Source organism: Leucoraja erinacea, chromosome 5 (assembly GCF_028641065.1).
Source record: "Leucoraja erinacea ecotype New England chromosome 5, Leri_hhj_1, whole genome shotgun sequence".
Taxonomy (NCBI): Eukaryota; Metazoa; Chordata; class Chondrichthyes; order Rajiformes; family Rajidae; genus Leucoraja; species Leucoraja erinaceus.
In genome coordinates, this window is record NC_073381.1 from 94,187,813 (window position 1) to 94,213,340 (window position 25,528).

Here is a 25,528-nt window from a genome sequence, read left to right on the forward strand (position 1 = left end):
TTGGTCCATACCCTCCAAACCTGTCCTATCCATGTACCTGTCCAACGTTTTCTTAAATGATGGTATAATCCCAGCCTCAACTACCTCCTCTGGCAGCTTGTTCCATACACCCCCCACCCTTAGTGTGAAAAAGTTACCCCTGAGATTCCTATTGAATCTTTTCCCCTTCACCTTCAACCTATGTCCTCCAGCCCTCGATTCCCCTACTCTGGGTAAAAGACCTAGGTGACCTAATCCTCTCATGATTTTGTGAACTATAAGATCTTCCCTCATCCTCCTACGCTCCCTGGAATAGAGACCCAGATGTTGGATGAGGGGGGGGGGGGGGGGGGGGGGGGGTGGGTGGGTGTGTGTTAGCTGCTAACTTGTTGCTCTTTTGCAGACTCTCACAGCTGGTCCACACCGAAGGTCCACGGCTCGATTCCTGGAGCTCGGGATGGGCACTCTGCCTGTGCTCTGGGCAAATCCATGTTCATCTTTGGGGGCTACGAACAGCTGGTAAGGATCGCCATGGTACGGTGCTCAGCAGGACTTGGCTCAAGCCTGTGGAAGGCCCTTCGGCTTGAGGCAATTCCTGGAAGGAGCTGTCTAGTTGCCCATTTGCTTGTTCCTGGTTGTCGAGGCGAGGGCGGCACGGTGGAGCAGCGGTAGAGTTGCTGCCCCCACGGCGCCAAAGACTCGGGTTTGGTCCTGACTACGGGTGCTTGTCTGTACGGAGTTTGCACGTTCTCCCCGTGACCTGCGTGGGTTTCCTCCGGATGCTCCGGTTTCCTCCCACACTCCAAAGACATACAAGTTTGTAAGCTAATTGGCTTGGTACAAATGTAAATTGTCCCTAGTGTGTATAGGTTAGTGATAATGTACGGGGATCGCTGGTCGGTTCAGGGCTCGGTGTGTCCGCACTGTATCCCCAAACTAAGTGTGATTCGAGCACTGCCAGGCAGCAAGCTGCACTATTTGTTCACGTTGTCTCAGGATGTCAAGCTTTCAATCACTCTGGTCAGTTTATTTATTCATGCCTCTCATTAAATTCTTGTCTTCATCAGTAAGCGATACCAGGCTCTCTCTGGAACTGCTGCCCAGTTGCATGAAGCTCCCCTATCCCGCAACCTGCTCCGTGATTCTGCAGACAAAAACCTGCAGAATCGTTCTTAATCTTGTAGGAACAAGAAACTGCAGTTGCTGGTCTGCAAAACAAAAAGACACAAAGTGCTGGAGTAACTGAGCGAGTGGGGGCAGCATCTCTGGAGATCATGGATAGTTGACGTTTCGGGCCGAAACCCTTCAAAGTGAAGAGGTTTTGTGTTGCTCCCTCAGTTGGCTCGATGGGCAGGCTATGGGATGCACCACCCTGTCCCACTGTCATCGTTTAGTCCTCTGCAATGCTGTGACCTGCCAGCCTTCAGCTCAGATCAGCCTCATGCTCATGACCTGACAGATTTTAAGATTATCGGTGGCAGAGTCAAAGTTGCTTTGAAAAGGAAATGGGCATCGATATAAGGAAGGAGCTTTAAAGAAAATTTGAGGGGCAAATCTTTTACTGTGGATAATACTAGCAACTTGCTACCTGAGGAGGTGGTGGAATCAGATATAATCACTGTGTTGCTGAGGCATTTAGGCAGATGCCCTAATGGGAAAAGGAGAGCAGGATGGAGTCCGAATGGAAATAGTGTAGATGTCTAAAATGCCAGCAGGGACATGTAGGTTTCTCTGCTGTGCATTAATAACTCTGTGACCTCGAAGATCGCCAAGGTAATTCCTGACTAAGGGGCAAACTAGCCGTCCTTTCCTGATGAGAATAACTCCTGTCGGTCTCCATCCAGATCTTGGTTCTGCTCTCACCAGTATCACTGTATTTCTTTGTATCATGGAGGCCAGGGCTATCTATCAGAGTTGTGGGTAAAGTTGGATATAGAAATGTCTTGCCCACACTCAGTGTCTGACCCATGCCGTGTGTCTGTGCAGGCTGACTGCTTTTCCAATGATATCCACCGTCTCGACACCGTGACAATGACATGGACCCTGGTGAATGCAAAGGTGAGTTTTTATCCTGAGAGCGGCTTGTGTTGTTGAACCTACCCAAGTGATCTCTATTAACCACCATCTCGATCTCAGGAGAAACATTGTCCCGCGTTATCTGTGCAGCGTTTTTGTGACGCTAGTGGCTAGATTATTGTTTTCCAGTTACCATTGGACGTGTTGGCTCGGGCGACCAGATTAGCAAGCGGAAAGCTGGTTCGAATCGAACCCTGCCAACTGTGCAGTCTCCAATCAGTTAACAATTGGGAGTTTGGAACAAGACACAGTTTTAGCGATTGAAGTAAACAAAAATAGCTGGAGAACTGAAACCAAACCAGGAACCGTCAGAAGCACCCAGGTGGTGGGGCAGCTCGTGGTGCGGTGATGTATTTCAGGGAGGGGGACCTTGCTGCCCTTACTTGGTTGATCATGTAAACATGGGCAGAGCGCTGAGGAAGCCATTCATTGCCGCTGCATTCAAGCGGAGACATTAATGCCTCCCGAGCAGGACTGTAGTGACTCAAGAAAGCATCTTAACACCCTCTTCTCAAGGGCAATTAGGGACAGGTGATCAATGCTGGCCTCATCTGTGATTCCCAGGTCACAGTAAGTCAATCTAAACGGGGCAGAGTTGTCCAGCTTTCACCCGGCCCATAGCAGGCTGGGCTCATTCAGGCTGACACTTCAACCCTGCAATGTCGGTGGGAGAGGGGTTGGAGGACGAGGGTGGGCTGCATTGTCACGTCTGTTCGCTTGGACTTTCGAAGATCCCAAGGCCCCTTTTCATAACAAATTGCTGGAGGAACTCAGCAGGCCAGGCAGTATCTGTATGAGGGAAATGGCCAGATGACATGTGTAGGAAGGAACTGCAGATGCTGGTTTAAATGGCCAGATGACATTTGGGGTTCGGTTTCTGAAGAAAGGCACTGACCCAATACATTGTCAGTGCATTTCTCTCCACAGACTCTGCCTGACCCTCCGAAATCCTCCAGCACTTTGTATTTTGCTCAAGTTCCCAGCGCCTGTAATGCCTTGTGTCTCCCCTTTTTAATAATCATTTTTGAGATCAAGGCCAGCATTTATTGTTACCCTTTCCACAGTCCATCCTTGTTAATCTCTACAGAGAGTTGCTGCCTCATAGCGCCTAAGACACTGGTTTGATCTTGACTACAGGTGCTGTCTGTACCAGTTTGTACATTTTCCCTGTGACTGCTTGGGTTTTCTTTGGGGCCGGTCCGGTTTACTCCTACACTCCAAAGACGTGCAGGTTTTTGGGTTAATTGGCTTCGGTAAAAAAGTGTCCCTAGTGTGTAAGGATAGTACGAGTGTACGAGGTGACTGCTGGTGGGCGCGGGCAAGGTGAAGCTTTAAAGTCTAAGAGTCTAAAAATGCTGCCTAACCCGCTGAGTGGTTGCAGCATTTTATGACTTAGTTAGAAAATAATAATGGGACTGGAACAGGGTCAACTTGGAATTGGGATAAAGGAAATCATGTTTGACTAAGGGAGACAAAAAACGCTGGAGAAACTCAGCGGGTGAGGCAGCATCTATGGAGAGAAGGAAATAGGCGAAGTTTCGGGTCGAGACCCTTCTTCAGACTGATCTAAGTTTTGCATCAATGAGGAGAGATGTGTTGCATTTGAACTTTGAGAAGGCTTCAGTAAGGAGGTGCATAATGGATTTATGGGAATTGGATATGTACTGGTGTGCACTGTAGCTAGTTTAGACAGAAAACAGCAGAAGGAAGTTATTTGACTGTGAGAGTGTAACTAGTGAGGTGTCACAGTGCTTGGTGTTGGGCCTACTCGTTCAGTCTATAACCGTGATCTGGATGAGGGGATCAGTATAATGCATCTGAGTTTCCTCATGATACAAAGCTGGTGGCAATGTTGGGTGTCAGGAAGATGCAGAGAGGTTTTGGGGAGTTATGGATAGATGAAGCGAATGGGCAAGAATGTGTCATGATGCCTTTCACATTGGTAGAAATAAATAGAACAGATTATTGGAGAGAGACTCAACGTTCTGGTGCTCCCAGAGAACAAGAGACCTTGAACACCAGTTACTGAAAGTTAATGCGCTGGTACAGCATGTAATTAGGAAGGCAAATGATACATTGCCTCTGTAATTATACAGCACCCTGGTGAGACAGCCACTGGAAGATTGCACTCATTTCTGATGTCCCTCCTCAAGGAAGGGTGTACGTTGAGGCATTTAGTAACAAGAGTCATGGTCTCATGTTGCAGCTGTATAAAACTGTGGTTAGGCTGCATCTGGGGCATTATGTACATCTCTGGTCACCCCACAACAGGAAAGGTGTGGAGGCTTTGGAAAGAGTGCCATGATGCTGCCGGGATTAGAGACTATTGGCTATAAGGCGACGTTGGACAAACTTGGATTATTTTCTCTGCACAGTTGCGGGGAGACCTGAAAGAAGTTAATAAAATGATGATAGATGTAGATGGAGTAGATGGTCAGAACCGTTTTCCCCAGGGTGGAAATGTCAAGGGGGATGCAGAACTATCATGTAATTTAAGACAGGCATGGCTTTTAGACAGGCACAAGGAATGGAGGGATATGGATCGTGTTAAGGCAGAGGGATTAGTTTAACTTGGCACTAATGTCTGGCACAGACACTGTGGGACCAAGAGCCTGTTCCTGTGCTGCACTGCTCTATGTGCAACGCATGCAATGCAAGGAATTGGTTCCTGAGTGGGAGATGATCCTTTAGAAAGTGATTAACCAGACTGCGTCTGTAATCTCTGGAATTGAGAAGAATGAAAACAGGAGTATGCTCAATTCTTATGGAGTGGACAGAGCAAGGGTGTTTCTCCCGGCTGGGTGAGGAAGATAACGGGAGTAATGTTTAGTGCAAGATAAAGAGGAAGCAACAAGACACACAACCACATAGAAGTTAACATAAACATCCACCACAGTGGATTCCGCATTTCTCACTGAGATGGAAGGCGATAAAGTTTAATCTTCGGGGCCTGTCCCACTTGGCGATTTCTTCGGCGACTGTCGGCATCATTGACTGACATATCAGCTCACCGAAAAAGTCATGGCGTGATGAGGCGTGACGATGTATCGATGCATGGTGTTTCCTCAAGTGTCGCCGCTGGAGTTTGAAATCTTCAAAATCTTTCGGCGACCCTGATGCGTCAGTCAATGACGCCGGCAGTCACCGGAAAAATTGCCAAGTGGGACAGGCCCCACTTCGAAGATTGAACTTCACTGCCTTCCATCTCAGTGAGAAATGTGGGATCCACTGTGGTGGATGTTTATGTTAACTTTTATGTGGTTGTGTGTCTTGTTGCTTCCTCTTTATCTTGCACTAAACATTATTCCCATTATCCTGTATCTGTGCACTTTTTACAACTTGATTGTAGTCCTATCTTATATCTTGACTGTCTTATGAAGAAAGACTGGATAGACTTGGTTTGTACTCTCTAGAATTTAGGAGATTGAGAGGGGATCTTATAGAAACTTACAAAATTCTTAAGGGGTTGGACAGGCTAGATGCAGGAAGATTGTTCCCGATGTTGGGGAAGTCCAGGACAAGGGGTCACAGCTTAAGGATAAGGGGGAAATCCTTTAGAACCGAGATGAGGAGAACTTTTTTCACACAGAGAGTGGTGAATCTCTGGAACTCTCTGCCACAGAGGGTAGTTGAGGCCAGTTCATTGGCTATATTTAAGAGGGAGTTAGATGTGGCCCTTGTGGCCAAGGGGATCAGAGGGTATGGAGAGAAGGCAGGTACGGGATACTGAGTTGGATGATCAGCCATGATCATATTGAATGGCGGTGCAGGCTCGAAGGGCCGAATGGCCTACTCCTGCACCTAATTTATATGTTTCTATGTTTCTATATACACTTTCAGTTACCTCAGATAAATCAGATTTGTGAGACATGATCTCACATGCACAAAACGTGCTGACTCCTAATCAATCCCTGTCTTTCCAAGTGAACATAAATCCAGTCCTTCAGAGTTTTTTTTTCCAATCATTTTCTGACTATTGATGTATAGCTCACCGACTGGCTTCTGCCTATTGCCCCATTTTAAATAAGAGAGCAGCATTAGCTATCCTCCACACTCTGGTACATCACCCAGAGCTAAAGAAAATACAAAAATCTCCTTTTGCAGCCCCAGCCATCTCCTCCTTTCAAAGAGCATCTTGGGATAATCACATCAGGCTCTGTCTTCCCAGCACCCTCTGATTTTAGCTGCTGAACGGAACTTCTGAACGCAAACTGTTGTTGAATTGTTGCCGTGTCAGGCCCCGTATTTGTCCACCGTGATTCCACCACCTCTCTCCGACTCTCAAGTCTGAAGAAGTGTCTCGACCCGAAACGTCACCCATTCTATATATCCAGCGATACTGCCTGTCCCGCTGAGTTACTCCAGCATTCTGGGTCTATTTTCCAGGCCATGTCCTACCTCCACCTCTTTTGCAGCTTTCTCCCCTGACTAAATCCGTCTGAAGAAGGGCCCGGATCCGAAACGTCACCTGTCCATGTCCTCCAGAACAGCTGCATTACTCCAGCACTTGTTTTTTTTGTAAACCAGCATCTGCAGTTCCTTGTGGCTGCTTTGTGTAGCCCCATCCTTCGCTGCCCTCAGCGATCGCCTACAGTACTGCTGACTGCCACCAGATGTCAGTACTTCCCTAAAATGCCCAACCCGTACCACGGACTGTGAGAGAGGGAGTTTTATTCTGTACCTGAACCCGAGTGTGTGATATTACAGCGCTGAGATTCACTCTCTGTCTAACACTGTTCCTTTCCTTTTCAAATGTGCTCTTATTTCCATAATCACATTTATATTTTCCAATCTGCTGTTCATGCAGTTTGCAAACAACAAGCAGGACGAGCTGGGCCCTCCTCGATGCCCACAGTTCTCAAAACTTGGTCATGTAGATTCACAACTGGCTTACTGATAGAGACAGAGGGGTTGTGGTGGAAGGACAATATTCAGCTGGAGGTCCGTGACCAGTGGAGTTTCCTAGGGATCTGCATTAGGCTCTCTGCTATTTGTGATATACATAAATGATCTGGATGTAAACAGGTTGATTAGTAAAAGCCCTGTCCCACTGTGCGAATTCATTCAAAGAGTTCTCCCGAGTTTGCCCTGATTCGAACTCGGAGATTTACGGTAATGGCCGCTCGTCAGTACTCGGGGCTCTCGTGGACATTTTTCAACATGTTGAAACATTTTTCATTTTTTAACATGTTGAAAAATCTTCACGAATCTTCCCGTTAGCATTTCGAGCCGCTAAGAGACGTCCCCGAGCTCCGACGTACCCGCTACGTTCATTCTCCGTGCTTACCACGGGTTTGATTTTTTTTTTAAAACTCGGGAGAGCTCTTGAATGAACTCGCCTCGTAGGACAGGGCCATAAGTTTGCAGACGGCACCAAGATTGCTGGGGTCACAGACTGTGAGGAAGGCTGTCAAAGTCTAATTTAGTTTAGAGATACAGCGTGAAAACAGTCCCTTCAGCCCACGCCAACCAGTGACCATTGATCACCCGCACACTACATCTATCCTACACACGAGGGGCAATTGATAGAAGCCAACAGACAAACCTGTGCGCCTTTGGGATGTGGCAGGAAACCGGAGCAGTCAGAGAAAAGCCCCGTTGTCACAGTGAGAACATAGAAACATAGAAACATAGAAAATAGGTGCAGGAGTAGGCCATTCGGCCCTTCAAGCCTGCACCGCCATTCAATATGATCATGGCTGATCATCCAACTCAGTATCCTGTACCTGCCTTCTCTCCATACCCCCTGATCCCTTTAGCCACAAGGGCCACATCTAACTCCCTCTTAAATATAGCCAATGAACTGGCCTCAACTACCTTCTGTGGCAGAGAATTCCAGAGATTCACCACTCTCTGTGTGAAAAAGGTTTTTCTCATCTCGGTCCTAAAGGATTTCCCCCTTATCCTTAAGCTGTGACCCCTTGTTCTGGACTTCCCCAATATCGGGAACAATCTTCCTGCATCTAGCCTGTCCAACCCCTTAAGCATTTTGTAAGTTTCTATAAGATCCCCCCTCAATCTTCTAATGTAACAGACAAACTCTGTTCAGACAGCACCTGTAGTCAGGATCAAACCCAGGCCTCTGGTGCTGTAAAGCAGCAACTCTACCGCTGCACCACTGGGCCACAGCAGTAGAGTTGCTACCTTACAGTGGGATATAAAGCAGCTACAGAAATAGGCGGAGAAATGACAGATGGAGTTTCAACCAAACAAGTGTAAGGTGTTGCATTTCAGAGATCAAATAGAAGAAGGAAAATATGCAATTAATTGTATGACCCTGAACAACAGAGGGATCTTGGGGGTACAAATCCATAACCACCTGAAAGTGGCAACACAAGCAGATAGAGTGGTAAAGATGGAATATGGTAAAACAGTCAGGAATTCATGATACAACTTTGTAAGACTTTGACTAGGATACGCTTGGAGTATTGCATGCAGTTCTGGTCACCCCGTTGCCAGAAGGATGCGGAAACTTTGGAAGGGCAGTGGCGGTTTACCAGAACGATGCCTGGATTAGAGGGTATTAACTCCAGGGAGAAGTTAGACAGATTTGGATTGTTTTCTCTTGAATGTTGGAGGTTGTGTGGAGACCTGATAGAGATATATAAAATGATGAGAGACATAGATAGGGTGGACAGTAGAATTCTTTTCCCCGGGATGGAAACATCAAATACTAGAGGGCACAGCTTTAAGGTGAGAGAGGCAAAGTTTAAAGGAGATGTGTTTTTTTACAGAGGGTGGTGACTATCTGCTGAGGTTGGTGGTTGAAGCAGGCATGATAGTGACGTTCAAGAGATTTTAGATAGGGATATGCAGGGAATGGATATGGATTATAGAGCTAGATACGTGAAGGCCTGGTCATCGCTTGGTACAGACACTATGTGCCGATGTTCCTGTACTCTACTGTACTATATTCTTTAAATGGGACTAGCTTGGATGGGGGATCTTGGTCGGCATGGGCCGATGGACATTTTCCATGCTGTATGACTCAGTAACTGGCTCGCAGGAAAGATCCAGTGGCTTGGGTCCGATGAGCAGTTCCAGCTGAGCGGGAGCAAGCCTGGTCAGAATTACTGCACGTTTGATACCTAGCGGGACAGGATAGGGGCCGGCCACTGCCACAGTCAATACGCCCCCCCCCCCCCCCCTCCATCAGAGATTCGGCGCTCTTGACGAAAGGTGGAAATATTTTGTACTCATAATATTCCCAGTAAAAACGAGGTACACCTGCAGAGCAGCGTGGCTGATGCCCATTGCCGGGAGCTGTGTGACCTGATGAACATGCTCCTGGCAGAGAGGGTACATCAGCAATGCCCGTCAGCCCCGAGGGTGCCCAGTAGGCAGGTATCTCGCAGGGTCCTGACGTAGACAGCCACCACCTGGGTACGTACGCACACCAGCAACAGACCGCCCTCTCCGATCAGGTGACTCAAAGCCGCAGCAGCGATCCAGCGTTTCCTATTGCCCCTGCAGAAATCCACAAGGGTGTCAAACGTTACAGAGTGATGGCAGGAGAACAGGGCTGAGAAGGAAATAGATTAGTCATGATTGAATGGCGGAGTAGCCTCAAAGGGCCGAATGGCCTAATTCTGCTCATATGACGAAATCCACAAACTTCCTCTGGATCATGGTGACGAAGAAAGATGGTGGGACCAAGTTGATCAACCGTACTTAAGCATAAAGGCCAACAGCTGTTTGATGACCAATGCTTTGCCCCTGTAGGAAAGCTCTATAGGTGCAACTGACCGCTCTCTGGACGGGGTGCCGGTCAATCCAGGCCCCAGCCGGGTAAGGACCGTGATCTGCTGGTTCTGCCGGCTCGCTCGCCAGTTGTCTTCAGAGGGGCCCAGATGGACTCTCAGGTAGAGGAAGTACCTGGTGCTCCACGCAAATGGTCTCGTCTCCAACAGCAGAGAGTCCGCCCATCGCCAAACTACCAGAATGCTTTTCCCAGTTAGTTCTGGCAGGGAACATCATCTGCAGGTCAACAGGGTCGGTGACCATGAGGCGCCCATCATCCACGCAGGCAAGAGGACCACCTCTGCACCCAGCTCAGGCAGAAGACACCTCTGCAGACGACACAAGAATGGCCCCACACAGTCCGAATATAACGATCCAGACGTGGACCATCCCTGACACACTGCCCTCCCAAAGTGAGGTCCCATCTAAGATCCATTGATCTTCACGAGGCACTCCACAGCAGCGTGAATAACGGGTTGGAACAGGGATACAAAATGTTGTCCGAATTTCTGCTGAGTCCAAGAAGATAGACATGATCAACCATGTCCAATACCTTCTGATCAAGGGAGAGAAAGGTGACCGACCAACCAACCAACCCTCTGAGATAGGTGAACCAGGTCGCGGGCCAGTTGGATGTCTCCTGAATGGACTCGTCTGGGACTGTGCGGGATGGATCACTTTGGACAACACGGGGTACAAACCGTCTGCTATCGTCCATGTTACGACTTCACGGGGCACAGACTTTGTTATCGTCCATGCTACGACTTTGTAGTTTGTGCTGAGGAGGGAGACCGTGTGCAGTTTCTAGAACAGCAGAGATCGCTTGTCTTGAGTAGCGGAACCATGACTGCTCTGCGCTATGATCATTCTATTTTCCCACCACAAGGCCAATGCCATGCTTGAACCGACAGTTAGCGCTCACTGCGAGCACTGGCACAGAAGCCGGTTCTGCGGTTCATTCTGACAGATCTGGGCAGTTTGGAGAGGGCTTCCCCTCCGTCAGGCTACAGAGGAGTGCGTGCAATCCATGCCTTCTACCAGGATGCACACTGGGGCTGACCAAAGGGCAGGGCTCTGATTAAATCTTTCCCTCCCTCCCTCCGAGGATGAGGCAACAGCTGCAGGCCCAAGGAGCTCAAGGAGTGGATAAAAACATCATGCCAAGCGGAGGACGGGCATATTCACAAGGTTCACAGCCAGGTGGAGCAAATGGCCTGGCACCAAGTCCCTGGACCTTCAAGAACTCCTGCTGGAAAATCAGGGCCAACCCGCGCCCCCCCCCTTGAAGTGGAGCTGTGGTGGCTCATATAGATCAATTAGGCCATTCGGCCCAGTGAGTTACTCCTCCATCCTATCATGACTGACCTATCTTTCCCTCTCAACCGCATTCTCCTGCCTTCTTCCCCCGTAACCTTTGACACCCTGCCAATCTCCGCTTTAACACTACCCAATCACTAGGCCTCCACAGCCATCTGTGGCATTGAGTTGTGAGTGGTAAGGACTTCCCCAGAGCCAAGGGCAGATGATCTCTCTACACCAGCTCTCCACGCACCTGGTTTGTTAATGACTCTGTTTATCAGCAGCCCGGTAACTTCTTGTCCCTGACTCTCTCCTCTCCCCGCCTCCATCCCACCCGCCCGCACACACCTCTCCCCTCCCCGCCTCCATCCCACCCGCCCCCACACACCTCTCCCCTCCCCGCCTCCATCCCACCCGCCCCCACACACCTCCTCCCCTCCCCCCGCCTCCATCCCACCCGCCTCACACACTCTCCCCTCCTGACCCCACCCACCCCACTTGCAGGGAATCGCGGCCAGGTGGAGAGACTTCCACTCAGCCACAGTGTTGGGCAGCCGGATGTACGTGTTTGGGGGCAGGGCCGATCGCTTTGGACCTTTCCACTCCAACAACGAGATCTACTGCAACCGCATCGAGGTGTTCGACATGGAGACCAACCACTGGCTGGAGTTGCCCACCGCCCAGCTACTGCCGGAGGGACGGCGCAGCCATTCTGCCTGTGAGTCTGTGCCCTGGGGCGGGTGGACTGGTCACCCCTACTCCCGTGCAGGGGATGGGACGGGGGGGCTTCACGGGACTGGCCCCGTACCGGTTAAAGGGTGCAAGGGAATCGGTGGCAGTTACAAGAGGAGGGAGTGTAGCACTGTGGAAGGAGGGGTGGTGATTCAGATTCAGATTCATATTCATATTCAATCTTTATTGTCATTGTGCAGTGTACAGTACAGAGACAACGAAATGCAGCTAGCGTCTCACCCAGAAGAGCGAACATAGAATAATGAGCAATAAAATATATATATGTACAAACAGTAGTAGTAGTGCAATTTTTCTGGGGGAAGGAGTGTCCGGGGGGGGGGGGTGACTGGCAATCACCAAGGTGCAGAGTTAAGTAGTGTAACAGCCGCAGGGAAGAAGCTGTTCCTGAACTTGCTGGTCCGGCAACGGAGAGACCTGTAGCGCCTCCCGGATGGTAGGAGGGTAAACAGTCTGTGGCTGTGGTGAGAGCAGTCATTGGCGATGCTGAGTGCCCTTCGCAGACAACGCTTGCTTTGGACAGACTCAATGGAGGGGAGTGAGGAACTGGTGATGCATTGGGCAGTTTTCACCACCCTCTGCAGTGCTTTCCGGTCGGAGACAGAGCAGTTGCCATACCATACTGTGATACAGTTGGTAAGGATGCTCTCGATGGTGCAGCGGTAGAAGTTCACCAGGATCTGAGGAGACAGATGGACCTTCTTCAGCCTCCTCAGGAAGAGGAGACGCTGGTGAGCCTTCTTGACCAGAGTTGAGGTATTGTGGGTCCAAGACAGGTCATCAGAGATGTTGACCCCCAGGAACCTGAAGCTGGAAACACGTTCCACCTCCGTCCCGTTAATGTGGATGGGGGTGTGCGTGCCGTCCCTAGACCTTCTGAAGTCCACAATGAGCTCCTTGGTCTTCTTGGAGTTAAGGGCCAGGTTGTTGTCAGCGCATCATGCTGCTAGGAGCTGGAAGTCCTCCCTATAGGCCGACTCATCATTGTTGCTGATGAGGCCAATCACCGTTGTATCATCTGCATACTTGATGATGGTGTTAGTACCATGTACAGGTGTGCAGTCGTAGGTGAAGGGAGTGCCGCACCGTTTCTTTTGTTATTTTTTTTACAAAAATTAAGTGAATCAATTATTACAAGAATAATATATGCAACACAAAACAATACCAAACAAACCCACCACCACGTGCTGGGCAAGTGGCCAGAGTTCCTATTTCCCCTGTTGCAGTGCGGATTGGGCAGTGATTGCTTGGGGCAGTTACCCGTTCAGACAGCTTCTGCTGCTGCCCGGAGTGGGGGGGGGGGGAGTCTCCCCCTAACCCCCACTCACATGGTGTGCTTGTGGGGGTGCGAAGGCCCTCTGACTGACTTCAATTCTGCTCTCTGCCTCCTTGCAGTTGCCTACAACAGTGAGCTGTACATCTTCGGAGGGTACAATGCACGGCTCGACCGGCACTTTAATGACCTGTGGAAGTACAATCCCGGTGAGTACACCCCAGATCCTTGGCCCACCTTTGCAGTTGACTGCTATACAGACTGGAGGCCTGTGACAAGCGGTGTGCCACATGGATAGGTGCTGGATCTCCTAATATTTGTCATGTTTACATGATTTGTTGAGAATATGGAAGGCACGATTAGTAGATATTTCAGATGACACCTACATTGGGGACGTAATGCGGATAGGCACAAAAGCTGGAGTAACTCAGCGGGTCAGACAGCATCTCTGGAGGAAAGGAATAGGTGAAGTTTTGGGTCGGGACTCTGCATCTGAAGTAGGACCTCAATCCGAAAAGTCATCTATTCCTTCGCTCCAGTGATGCTGTCTGACCCGCTGAGTTACTCCAGCTTTTTGTGTCAACGGTTTAAACCAGCATCTGCAGTTCCTTTACACATTGGTGATGTAGTGGACAGTGAAGGTTGTCTAATGGTGCAGAAATATATGGTATGCTCGCTTTCATTCCACAAGGCAGAGGGGGTGACCTTGTAAAATGTTACAAAATCATGAGGGGCGTTGATAAGGTGAATGGTCGTAGTCTTTCTTCCCCAGGGTAGTGGAGTCTAAAACTAGAGGGCACAGATTTTGAGGTGAGAGAGGAAAGATGAACAAGTTTGCTGATGATACAAACGTGAGCGGTTTTGCAGATAGTGAAGCTGGTTGTGAAAGATTGCAGCAGGATCTGGATCGATTGGCCAGGTGGGCGGAGGAGTGGTTGATGGAATTTAATACAGAGAGGTATGAGGTGTTGAATTTTGGGACGTTGAACGAGGGCAGGACCTGCACCGTAAATGGTAGTCCTCTGGGTGGTGCTGTAGAGCAGTGGGGTCCAGGAGTACAGGTGCATGGTTCCTTGATGGTCGAGTCACAGGTAGATAAGGTGGTTAAAAAGGCTTTTGGCACTTTGCCTTGATCAGTCAGAGTATTGAGTACAAGATAGAAGTTGGGAGGTCATGTTGCAGTTGTATAAGACGTTGGTGAGGCCGCATTTAGAATATTGTGTTCCGTTCTGGTCACCATGTATTGGAAAGATATTGTCAAGCTTGAAAGGGTTCAGAAAAGATTTACGAGGACGTTGCCAGGACTAGAGGGTGTGAGCTATAGGGAGAGGTTGAGGAGGCTGGGTCTCTATTCCTTGGAGCGCAGGAAGATGAGGGGTGATCTTATCGAGGTGTACAAAATCATGAGAGGAATAGATTGGGTAGATGCACAGAGTCTCTTGCCAAAAGTAGGGGAATCGAGGACATAGGTTCAAGGTGAAGGAGAAAAGATTTAATAGGAATCTGAGGGGTAAGAAGCAGTTAGACGGGTACATGGATAGGACAGGTTTGAAGGGATATGGGCCAAGCGCGGGCAGGTGGGATTAGTGTAGCTGGGACATGTTGGCCGGTGTGGGCAAGTTGGGCTGAAGGGTCAGTTTCCACACTATCACTCTATGACTCTATTTAAAGGGGATCTGAGGAATAACTTTTTCACAAGGAGGGTAGTGAATACATGGAATGAGCTGCCAGAGGAAGGAGAAGCGAGTACAATTACGATGCTTAAAGTTCATTGAGGAGCAGCATGGTGGCGCAGCATTAGAGTTGCTGCCTTACAGCGCTGGAGACCCTGGTTCAATCCTGACTACGGGCGCTGTCTGTTTGTACGTTCTCCCTGAGTTTTCCCCGAGTGGTCTGGTTTCCTCCTACATTCCAAAGACGCACAGGTTTGTAGATGAATTGGCTTCGGTAGAATTGTGAATTGTCCCTAGTGTATAGTATAATGCTCGTGTACGGGGTGATCGCTGGTCGGCGCTGACTGGATGAGCCGAAGGACTTGTTTCTGCGCTGTAACTCTAAAGTCTAAAGACGTTTGGACAGGTTTATGGATAGGAAAGGTTTGGTGGGTTTATGGGCCAAAGGCAGACAGATGGGACTAGTTGGAGAAGGCACTTTGGCTAGCACGGCAAATTGAGCTGAAGTGCCTGTTTCTGTGCTGTAGAGTTCAGGATTTTAAATAGAAAGGTTGTGCCACTGCTGGTGAGGCTCCTGAATTACAATGCACAGTAGTGGTCTCCTCATTTCTCGTGTGCGTGTGAGTGTGTGCGTGTGAGTGCGTGTATGTGCGTGTAAGTGGCCGCGTGTTAGTCCGCGAGCGAGTGAGTCTGTGCGCATGGGTCTGCGCGCGTGTCTGTGCACGTCTGTGTGTGTGTCTGCGTGTGTGTCTGCGTGTGCGTGTGCTGGTTTGTGCATGCCGGGCTGTGCCTGCTGGTCTGTACGTGTGCGTGTGTGAGTCTGTGCGTGTTGGAGCCTGTGTGTATGTGAGTCTGTACATGTGCATGCGTGTTTGTGTGTGTGTGTGTCTGTGACAGGTGGGGGGGGGGGAGAGGGGAGAAACCTGCCCATGTGTGCACACGTGTCTGTGTCCGTGTGTACGTGCATCAGTGGCCGGTGCTGGCTGTGTCAGGGCTGACGAGATGCCTCCATTTCAGAGACAGCGATGTGGCGGAAGGTGGAGCCCAAGGGGAAGGGGCCCTGTCCCCGCAGGAGGCAGTGCTGCTGCATGGTGGGAGACAAAGTCATCCTCTTCGGAGGCACCAGGTCAGTGCAGGCATCCTTCCCCTCCCCATTGAGGGAGGGGGGGGCAAGAGAAGGGAGGGTGGATCTACTTGCATGAGGTGGGAAGTAAGAGGACGAAGTGGAGTGAGGGAAGGTTGATATAGGGGTAGACGATGAAGAGGGTAGAGGGTGGGCTTGAGGTGGGCGCAAGGGTGGGGCCCTACTTGGCACGGTGGTGCTGCGGGCATAGCTGCTGCCTCAGGGTGCTAAAGACCTGGGTATGATCTTGGCCGCGGGTGTCGTCTGCGTGGTGTTTGTACTTTCTCCCTTTGACCACGTGGGTTTCTCCGGGTGCTCCGGTTTCCTCCCACATTCCAGAGACGTGCAAGTTGCGAGGTTATCCATTTTGGTGGCAAAAACGGGAAAGCAGACTATTATCTAAATGGTGGCCGATTGGGAAAGGGGGAGATGCAGCGAGACCTGGGTGCATTGGTACACCAGTCATTGAAGGTAGGCATGCAGGTGCAGCAGGCAGTAAAGAAAGCGAATGGTATGTTAGCTTTCATTGCAAAAGGATTTGAGTATAGGAGCAGGGAGGTTCTACTGCAGTTGTACAGGGTCTTGGTGAGACCACACCTGGAGTATTGCGTACAGTTTTGGTCTCCAAATCTGAGGAAGGACATTATTGCCATAGAGGGAGTGCAGAGACGGTTCACCAGACTGATTCCTGGGATGTCAGGACTGTCTTATGAAGAAAGACTGGATAGACTTGGTTTATACTCTCTAGAATTTAGAAGATTGAGAGGGGATCTTATAGAAACTTACAAAATTCTTAAGGGGTTGGACAGGCTAGATGCAGGAAGATTGTTCCCGATGTTAGGGAAGTCCAGGACAAGGGGTCACAGCTTAAGGATAAGGGGAAATCCTTTAAAAACGAGATGAGAAGAACTTTTTTCACACAGAGAGTGGTGAATCTCTGGAACTCTCTGCCACAGAGGGTAGTTGAGGCCAGTTCATTGGCTATATTTAAGAGGGAGTTAGATGTGGCCCTTGTGGCTAAGGGGATCAGAGGGTATGGAGAGAAGGCAGGTACGGGATACTGAGTTGGATGATCAGCCATGATCATATTGAATGGCGGTGCAGGCTCAAAGGGCCGAATGGCCTACTCCTGCACCTAATTTCTATGTTTCTATGTAAGTTTGTAGGTTAATTATTCTTCCGTAAGTAAGTTGCCCCTGGTGTGTAAAACGTGGATGCGAAAGTGGGGCTGTTGATCACATCCTGCTCATTGCCAGACAACCCGAACTGCACACAATGCTCCAGTATTCTGTAGTTGTAACATGACATTCAAACTCCTGTAGACACTGTCCTAATCGATGAAAGCAAGTGTGCACTTCACTGCTCTCTCCACTTGTCCCACCACATTCAGGAAACCCCACTGGACTCCATCTATTTCTTCCCCCCCTCTTGCCACAACTCTTCAAACCTGTCTCACACCTTCATTCCTTTCTTATCTCTGGCCTTTATTTCAAACATCTGCCTTTCAACCCGCCCCCCCCCCCCCCCCCGCCTCTCGCCTGTGCCGCCATGCTCTGAACTGCCTCTCCCCTTTTCATGCTTTCTTCCCCCACACACAATCAGTGTGATGAAGGGGTCGTGACCTGAAACCTCACCTATCCATCTATGTCAGGGATGCTGCTTTATCCGCTGAGTTACTCCAGCACTTTGTGTCCTTTTGAGTGTTAACCAGTACCTGCACTTCTTTGCTTTGCCTTTTTTTATTTCAAAATAGATTTTATTCAGGTAATAAATATATACAATACATGAACCGCGCAAAAAATTCATCCGACATTTTCGGAGGCTATACAAATTGTTCTATACAATCTACATACATTGCTCATATTTCACGAATTTGTCCCCCACCCTTGCCACTCATGTGGCCCACTGGCGTGGAATCCCTTCCCTTATCTCCACCACACCGTGCCCCCTATGTCCAGTAGCGGAAGGGCACTAGACTGTGGTCCTCCCCCACCGAGCCTTTGCGTTGGCTGCACCGAGCTTCAGTGCGTCCCTCAGCACGTACTCTTGCAGTCTGCAGCGGGCCAGTCGGCTACATTCCCCGAAGGACATCTCGCTCCGCTGGGAGATGAACAACGCTCGGGCAGACCAAAGAGCGTCCTTCACCGAGTTGATGACCTTCCAGCAGCACTTGATCTGCAGGCGTCCCTGGGAACAGTCCGTAAATCACAGAGTCCTCTGTGATGGAGCTGTTCTGATTAAAATGTGACAGGGACCCTTGCAAACCTTTCCAGACTCTCTTTGCGAATCCACACTCTGCAAAGAGGTGGGCAACCGTCTCCTCTCCATAGCAGCCGTCCCGAGGGCAGCGTGCGCTGGTAGTGAGGTTCCGATGGTGCAGGAATGATCTGACTGGGAGACTTCACCGGCAGCCAAGCCAGGTCTTCGGAGTACAGAGAAGGTTCACCAGACTGATTCCTGGGATGGCAGGACTTTCATATGAAGAAAGACTGGATAGACTCGGCTTGTACTCGCTGGAATTTAGAAGATTGAGGGGGGATCTTATAGAAACTTAGATGCAGGAAATTGTTCCCGATGTTGGGGAAGTCCAGAACAAGGGGTCACAGTTTAAGGATAAGGGGGAAGTCTTTTAGGACCGAGATGAGAAAAACATTTTTCATACAGAGAGTGGTGAATCTGTGGAATTCTCTGCCACAGAAGGTAGTTGAGGCCTGTTCATTGGCTATATTTAAGAGGGGGTTAGATGTGGCCCTTGTGGCTAAAGGGATCAGGGGGTATGGAGAGAAGACAGGTACAGGATACTGAGTTGGATGATCAGCCATGATCATATCGAATGGCGGTGCAGGCTCGAAGGGCCGAATGGCCTACTCCTGCACCTATTTTCTATGTTTCTATGTCTTGGTGCTTGTTGGTGAGTTCTGGCGATGAGGCATTTCGCCAGACAACTGGGCAGTCTGTTCTGGAAACCACGTCACCGGATCCATGGAGTCCTTTCCCTGCAGTGCCTGCAGGACGTTCCGTGCTGACCACTGCCCGATGGACTCCATTTAAAGTGGGTCAGACAATTCTGAAGGAGTGTTGGGGTTAGAGGATACACCTTTGCGTCTGCATTGATGATGTTGCTGTCTTCCTTCACTACTGCACCACCGGGGCCTGGGTCTTATCTTCAGATCTCCTAAGGTTTAGTCTAGAGCTCCAGTGTGAAACGTGCCCTTTGGCCCACTGAGTCCGCACTGACCAGCCATCATCTGTACTCCAGTTCCATCCTACACACACAAGGGACAATTTACGGAAGCCAATTAACTTACAAACCTGCATGTCTTTGGAGTGTGGGAGGAAACCGGAGCACCCGGGGAAAACCCACGTGGTCACTGGGAGAACGTCCAAACTCCGTACAGACAGCACCCGCAGTCGGGATCGAACTTGGGTCTCCGGCATTCTGAGGCGTGCCGCGATGTTCTAAACCAGCGGGGTAACCAATAAGAACAGAAATAGGAGCAAGGGTTGGCCTTTCGGCCCTCGTGGCAAGCCTGCTGTGCTGCCCCTGGCTGGCGGTGCAGCTTGTGTTCGGTCCTGTGAGGGTAACCAGGGGCCTGGGTTGGGGAAACAACAGCAAGGACATATTTGACAGCACCTCCCTCTGCAGTGCCCATCAGCCTGACTCCTCCCTCTTTGTCCTCTAGTCCGTGCCCGGAGCAAGGAATGGGTGATGAGTTCAACCTGATGGATCACTCTGACCTCTATATCCTGGACTTTTGTGAGTATGGCTGCCTCACCGTGTCACAGACGCCCCCTCACCACGTCCTGCCTGACAGACACTTTGGTCTGCTGCAATGCACTCTGGGGGGGAGGGGGGTTGGGTCTATTACCCCAGTTACTGACGGTGCGGGGGGGGAGGGTCTATTACCCCAGTTACTGACTGTGGGGGAGTCATTTTGCAGTCACTGACTGCGGTTCCTTTGCCAGTCTGTCTGCGCCTCTCTGCTGTCTGTCGGTGGCTGTGCCAGAGAGCCCCACGTGGGGACATGCCTGGTGTGATTGCTGGGGCGGAGATCGGTGGCCAGCACTCTGGGTCTACACTGTGGACCGAGGAGAGTACCTGCACCTCAGCCACAACTTTCCAGCCGTCTCAATCAGGGGCCCTCCCCTCAGCTTCCCTCCCACTGCACCAGGGAACGGCCCAGTTGGCCGAATTAATGAATGAACTTCCATCCTACACAAGCTGGGCATCTTGGGCATCCTGGGTGAGGTCAGCATGCAGTGGCCGTCTGTGAGACGGTGACTGCAGGAGATGCTGCTGTCCTTCCATTGAAGGGCCTCCCGCGGTGCTGGGAGGGAAGGGAGTGAGGGAGGGAGGTCCAGGGTGTAGACACAGTGACCTTGAAGGGACGGTGTCAGATTTCCTAGTGCCTTGTCTGAGAGGGGAACCAGCATGTGGTGGAGATTAATGCCCCTGCTGCCCTTGTGTGTGCTTGGGAGGCGCTGGGCAGTGGCCTGGGCACGTTACTGCATTGCAATTTGTAGATGGTGCACACAGCAGCCACAGCGGGGCAGGGTGATGTTGGGGTTGGGGTGAGGGGTGTGAGGAGACTCAGTCCCCTGTGCAGTCGTCATAGGCTGGGACGCGCAGACATGCATGTGCTCTCGCACTCTCATACTCTAACTCTCTCACACTAACTCACTCCCTCTCACACTCACTCCATCATGCACTCATTCACATACTCCCTCACACTCACTCCCACACACTCCCTCACACACACTCCCTCACACTCACACTCACTCACACACACTCACTCTCTCACTCACTCTCACTGACTCTCTCACTCGCTCACTCTCACTCTATCTCACTCGCTCACTCTCACTCTATCTCACTCACTCACTCTCTCTCACACTCACTCACTCTCTCTCACACAGTGTGAATGGTTTGTTTGATGTCCTGACAGGTCCCAGTCTGAAGACCTTGTGCAAGCTGGCCGTGATTCAGTACAGCTTGGATCAGTCCGTACTCCCTCACGACATCAGGCAAGTTCACACTATGCAGGGTGGTCTCAGTCCAACTGGGCATCTGGTGCCCACTGGACTCTGGGTGGTGGGCTGGGAGGAGGACTGTTGTCCACCACAAGGGTGCAGGGCCCTGGCTAGCAGGGAGAGGGGGGGGGGGGGATCTCGGGACTGGCAAGGTGACGGGGCTTCAGGGAGCCGGGAGATCAGTGCCAGGGGCATGAGGTGACCACCCACCCACCCATCCTGTCAGGATCTGCATCCGACAGAGCATTCCTCCCTCCCTAATTTCTGCCGAATGAATCCCTCTTTCACCATCTCTTCCCTCTCCCTCCTGGGTCTTTTCAATTTCTCCCCCCCCCCCCCCCCCCCCCCCCCCCTCTCCCCAGAGCTCTTCTCAGCTCAGGCAGCATCTGTGGGCCTAAAACATTAACTTTGTCGCTCTTTCCACAGACGCTGACTGACCTGCTGAGTGTTTCCAGCATTTTGTTTTGATCTCAGACTCCCAGCACCTGCAGTAGTTTTTTAATTTTCACTTGACTGTAAATTAATTTAATGTGGTTATTCTGAGGTTCTTTGGAGTATAGACTTTAGACATACTTCATAAAAACAGGCCCTTCGCCCACTCAGTCTGTGCTCACAATGTCATGTGATAGGAGTAGAATTAGGCCCATCATGTCTACTTTATGGCTGATCTATCTCTCCCTCTGAACCCCATTCTCCTGCTTTCTTCCCATAACCTCTGACACCTGTACTAATCAAGAATCTATCTATCTCTGCCTTAAAAATATCCACTGACTTGGCCTCTACAGCCTTCCGTGGCAAAGAATTCCACAGATTCACCACCCTCTGACTAAATAAATTTCTCCTCATCTCCTTCCTAAAGGAATGCTCTTTATTTCTAAGGCTATGATGTCTAGTCCTGGACTCTCCCACTAGTGGAAACATCCTCTGCACATCCACTCTATCCAGGCCTTTCACGATTCTGTACGTTTCAATGAGGTCCCCTTCATCATTCTTGTAAACCTCCTCTGGACCCTCTCCAGAGCCTACACATCCTTCCTCCAATACGGTGCCCAAAATTGCTCACAATATTCCAAATACGGCCTTATCAGCGCCTTATAGGGCCTCAGCATTACATCCCTGTTTTTGTATACAAACCCTCTTGAAATAAATGCTAGCATTGAGTTTGCTTTTTTTTACCATTGATTTGATTTGCAGATTAACATTTCGGGAATCCTGCACCAGCACTCCCAAGTCCCTTTGTACCTCCAATTTCTGAATTCTCAGTGACCAGTGAACAATAGTCACCCATATATATGTTTATTCTACACAATAGGGACAATTTACAATTTTTACAGAAGCCAAGTAACCTACAAACCTGTACGTCTTTAGGTCATGGGAGAAAACCAGAGCACCCAGGGAAAACACAGGGTGAATGTACAAACTATGTATAGACAGCACCTGTAGTCAAAATCGAACCTGGGTCTCTGGAGCTGTAAGCCAGCTGAGCCACTGAGCCAACCTAAATTACAGGTTTCAAATTACAATTACCGAGGAAAAGAAAAGTTGGTCAAAAAATGTTTTCTGAATAATTTGAGTGATTCAGATGCTTCTAGCATAAACCCTTAGGGTAGGAAATGATTATAGTGCCATAGAGTCCTACAGTGTGGAAACAGGCCCTTTGGGAGAACTGGGGATGGGGACTGGACATTGTGCCTTCCCCCACAGTGGTAACCATTGTGGGGGGATGATTTTTGTGTGTAAGTGATTATTTTAGTTTGTGTCCAAGATGGCTGTCGGAAGGGAGAGTGGTCGCTAGCGCGGTTTAGCTGCCGCTGCTCTCTCTTCACATTGTGTTTTTGATTTTTTTTTGTCTTTGGATCGAATTCTGTCTTTAATTTGTGTATTGGTGATGTCTTTATTATTTATTTTACTCCGATTATATGTTTTTTACTCTTGTTAAATTCTGTAAGGTGTCCTTGAGACTTTTGAAAGGCGCCCGAAAATAAAATTTATTATTATTATTTGTCGCAACTTGACCACCTCGAACAGCATGTTCCATCTGCACCAGCCCTACCTGCCTCAGTTTGGCCCATATCCCTCTAAACCTGTCCCATCCATGTACCTGTCCAAATGTTCTTTAAACATTGTGATAGTCCCTGCCTCAACTCCCTCCTCCGGCACCTTGTTCCATAAACCCATCACACTTTGTGTAAAAAAAAAAAAAATTTGCTACTCGGGTTCCCATTAAATTTTTTACCCCCCTCACCTTAAACCAGCCTCAATGATGATGGGTGGATGAGGGATTTGTTGTGATGACATGCATGTGTCTGCGTGTGTGTGTGTTTGTGTGCGGGCGTGTCTAAATGCGTGTGTACCTGCGTGTCCGCCATCTACAGGTGGGAGCTGACAGCGATGACGACCAACAGCAACATCAGTCGGCCGATCTTCTCGTCCCACGGCTAAGCCGCCTCTCCACGGTCCGGTGACAGTGGCCTCCCCTGGACGCGTGGTGCCTTGTTTTTGTGGGAGAGAGGGCGGAGGGGCAAGGAGGAGGGAGCGGCCACGCCTGTCAACGGGGCGTGAAGCTGGAGGTCGCCATGGAGCGACAGGGACGGCGAGATCGCTCGGTGGCACCGGGCCCGTTCTCCCCTCCTGCCCCCCCCCCCCCCCCAGCCCACTCTGCGCAGCCACGCAGGACGTTTTTACCAAAAGGTGCTTGATGCAAGATATACCTCACGGCGGCTGGCTGACCTGCCTGGACTCTCCCACACGGAGGGCCACGAGCCAGTTGAGTTTTTATTGAAGCAAGCCTGTTTATTTTTGGGGGACGGACTTGGGATAAATTGCAAGATGACTATGTTGTCAGTGTTTTGTGCGGGGGGAGGAGGGAATGTTCCCCATACTCTGCACCTCCAGTTGGAATCAGTGGTCCCAGCACTGGAGGTGGGTGCTGGGGTGGGTCAGAGCCATTAACCCTGCTTGTCATCCATTATCCTGCCCAAACGATCCAGGTCCACTACCCAAAGCTTCTGTTGGGGGCTGCAGATCTGCCGCAGGTAACTGGCCCACACAAACCCACACACCGTCCCAGCTCAGTGAAGCCCCCTCAGCCAGGTTGTCTCAGAGCACAGCAAGGACCCGCTGTCAATGTCCATGAACCCACGGCTGCAGTGACCAGGAACTGTGGACCCCTGCCCGTGACTGGAGTGACCAGTATCCATGAACTGTGGAGCCCTGCCCTGGGTCGAGTGACGAGTGCCCAAGATTGGAATGACCACTGCCTATAAACTTTAGACACCAAATTCCTGCCCTTGACTGCAGTGACCAGTGGCCATGTAACTCTGGACATGACACCCTGTCCTGGAACGGCATGATCAGTCCATGGACACCGGGCCATTGCCCACTGTAGGAGTGGCCATGGACATTGGGTCTCTGCCCACTCTTGGGAATGACCATTGTAATCTCTGCACGTCAGCGCGGGTGTGAGCAAGTTTGTTTATTTTCTCATCTTTTTGTAAGGACGGATTTCAATGCACTTGTATAAAAAATATAAAACCGGCATTTTCTGAGCCAGTGCGTTGGAGTGTACAGTGAGCAGTCTCGCAGTGAGCGGCCTGTGGTCCCAGCAATGGTGCGTAGGTCACTGGCGGGGCCTGGTATCCTGTCCGCCCGGCCATGGCTGGGTCATCAGCGACGGGACCATCTCCTCCACTCGGGACAGACTCGGTTTACAATTACCGAGGCCAGCCCGCCAAGGCTGTTCTTCCCTTTGAGAGCCTGACATGCGGGGACAGCAGCAACAAATTCAGACCCTTGGCGACAACCCATTCCCCCCAGCTGGGGGGGGGGGGGGGGTAATAAAGGCCCGAGGGGCAGGGGACTCACAGTGTGAGGCCTCCAACAGTCGTAAGTAAGAAGAGAGTGGTGCGCACACAGTACGCACATACACGCACATACATACGTTGGTTTATGATAGATACATACAGGTCTGTAGTAAACGTAGACATATGTCTATGGTACACACACATCGGTCGATAATACACAAGCACACACACGTACATGCACACACACAGGTCTATGGTGCACATACAAATCTATGGTGCACGTACGCGTACAAGTCTATGGTACACACACATACACATCTATGGTACACCCACACACACACATCTATGGTACACCCACACACAGTCTAAACTATACACTCACACACACAAGTTTATTGTACACGTACAAGTCCATCGCACTCTTTCACTAAAACTATATACACGGATATCCTTAGTACCCTAAATGCTCACCTGGATCAGGAGCCGCTCCATAAGACCTAGTGTGCTGACCAGACTTTGGAATTTTGTCAAATCTGGCGACTCGAAAATAATTTCAGTGTTTTGCACATTTGACAAACCCTGCTCAACCTGCTGAGTTCATCCAACAGATTGTTTCTTTGTCCCTGGTAAAGTATACAGAAAATAGAGCAGTACATGGCACGGTGGAGCAGCAGTAGGGATGCTGCCTGACAGCGCCTGAGACCCGGGTTCGATCCCGACCACGGGTAACTGCTGTACGGAGTTTGTGCATTCTCCCGGTGACCGCGTGGGTTTCCTCTGGGTG

General features: G+C 50.2%; 1 protein-coding gene across 3 annotated transcripts in view; it reads left to right on the forward strand.

Moving 5' to 3' along the window:
- The window catches only part of klhdc3 (kelch domain containing 3), a 40,142-nt gene extending 15,652 nt beyond the window's left edge, over window positions 1-24,490 (forward strand). Inside the window, exons 4-11 of one of the 3 annotated variants that reach the window (XM_055636282.1) lie at window positions 383-498; window positions 1,966-2,037; window positions 11,599-11,812; window positions 13,240-13,326; window positions 15,808-15,916; window positions 19,597-19,670; window positions 20,857-20,935; window positions 23,317-24,490. In XM_055636282.1, coding sequence (XP_055492257.1) covers window positions 383-498; window positions 1,966-2,037; window positions 11,599-11,812; window positions 13,240-13,326; window positions 15,808-15,916; window positions 19,597-19,670; window positions 20,857-20,935; window positions 23,317-23,383 — 818 coding nt within the window. In that variant the 3' untranslated portion in view covers window positions 23,384-24,490. Of the gene's footprint in view, window positions 1-382; window positions 499-1,965; window positions 2,038-11,598; window positions 11,813-13,239; window positions 13,327-15,807; window positions 15,917-19,596; window positions 19,671-20,856; window positions 20,936-21,367; window positions 22,952-23,316 lie in introns of those variants that run through there. The other 2 variants (XM_055636283.1, XM_055636284.1) reach the window with 2 other exon arrangements.
- The last annotated feature ends 1,038 nt before the right edge of the window (window positions 24,491-25,528 follow it).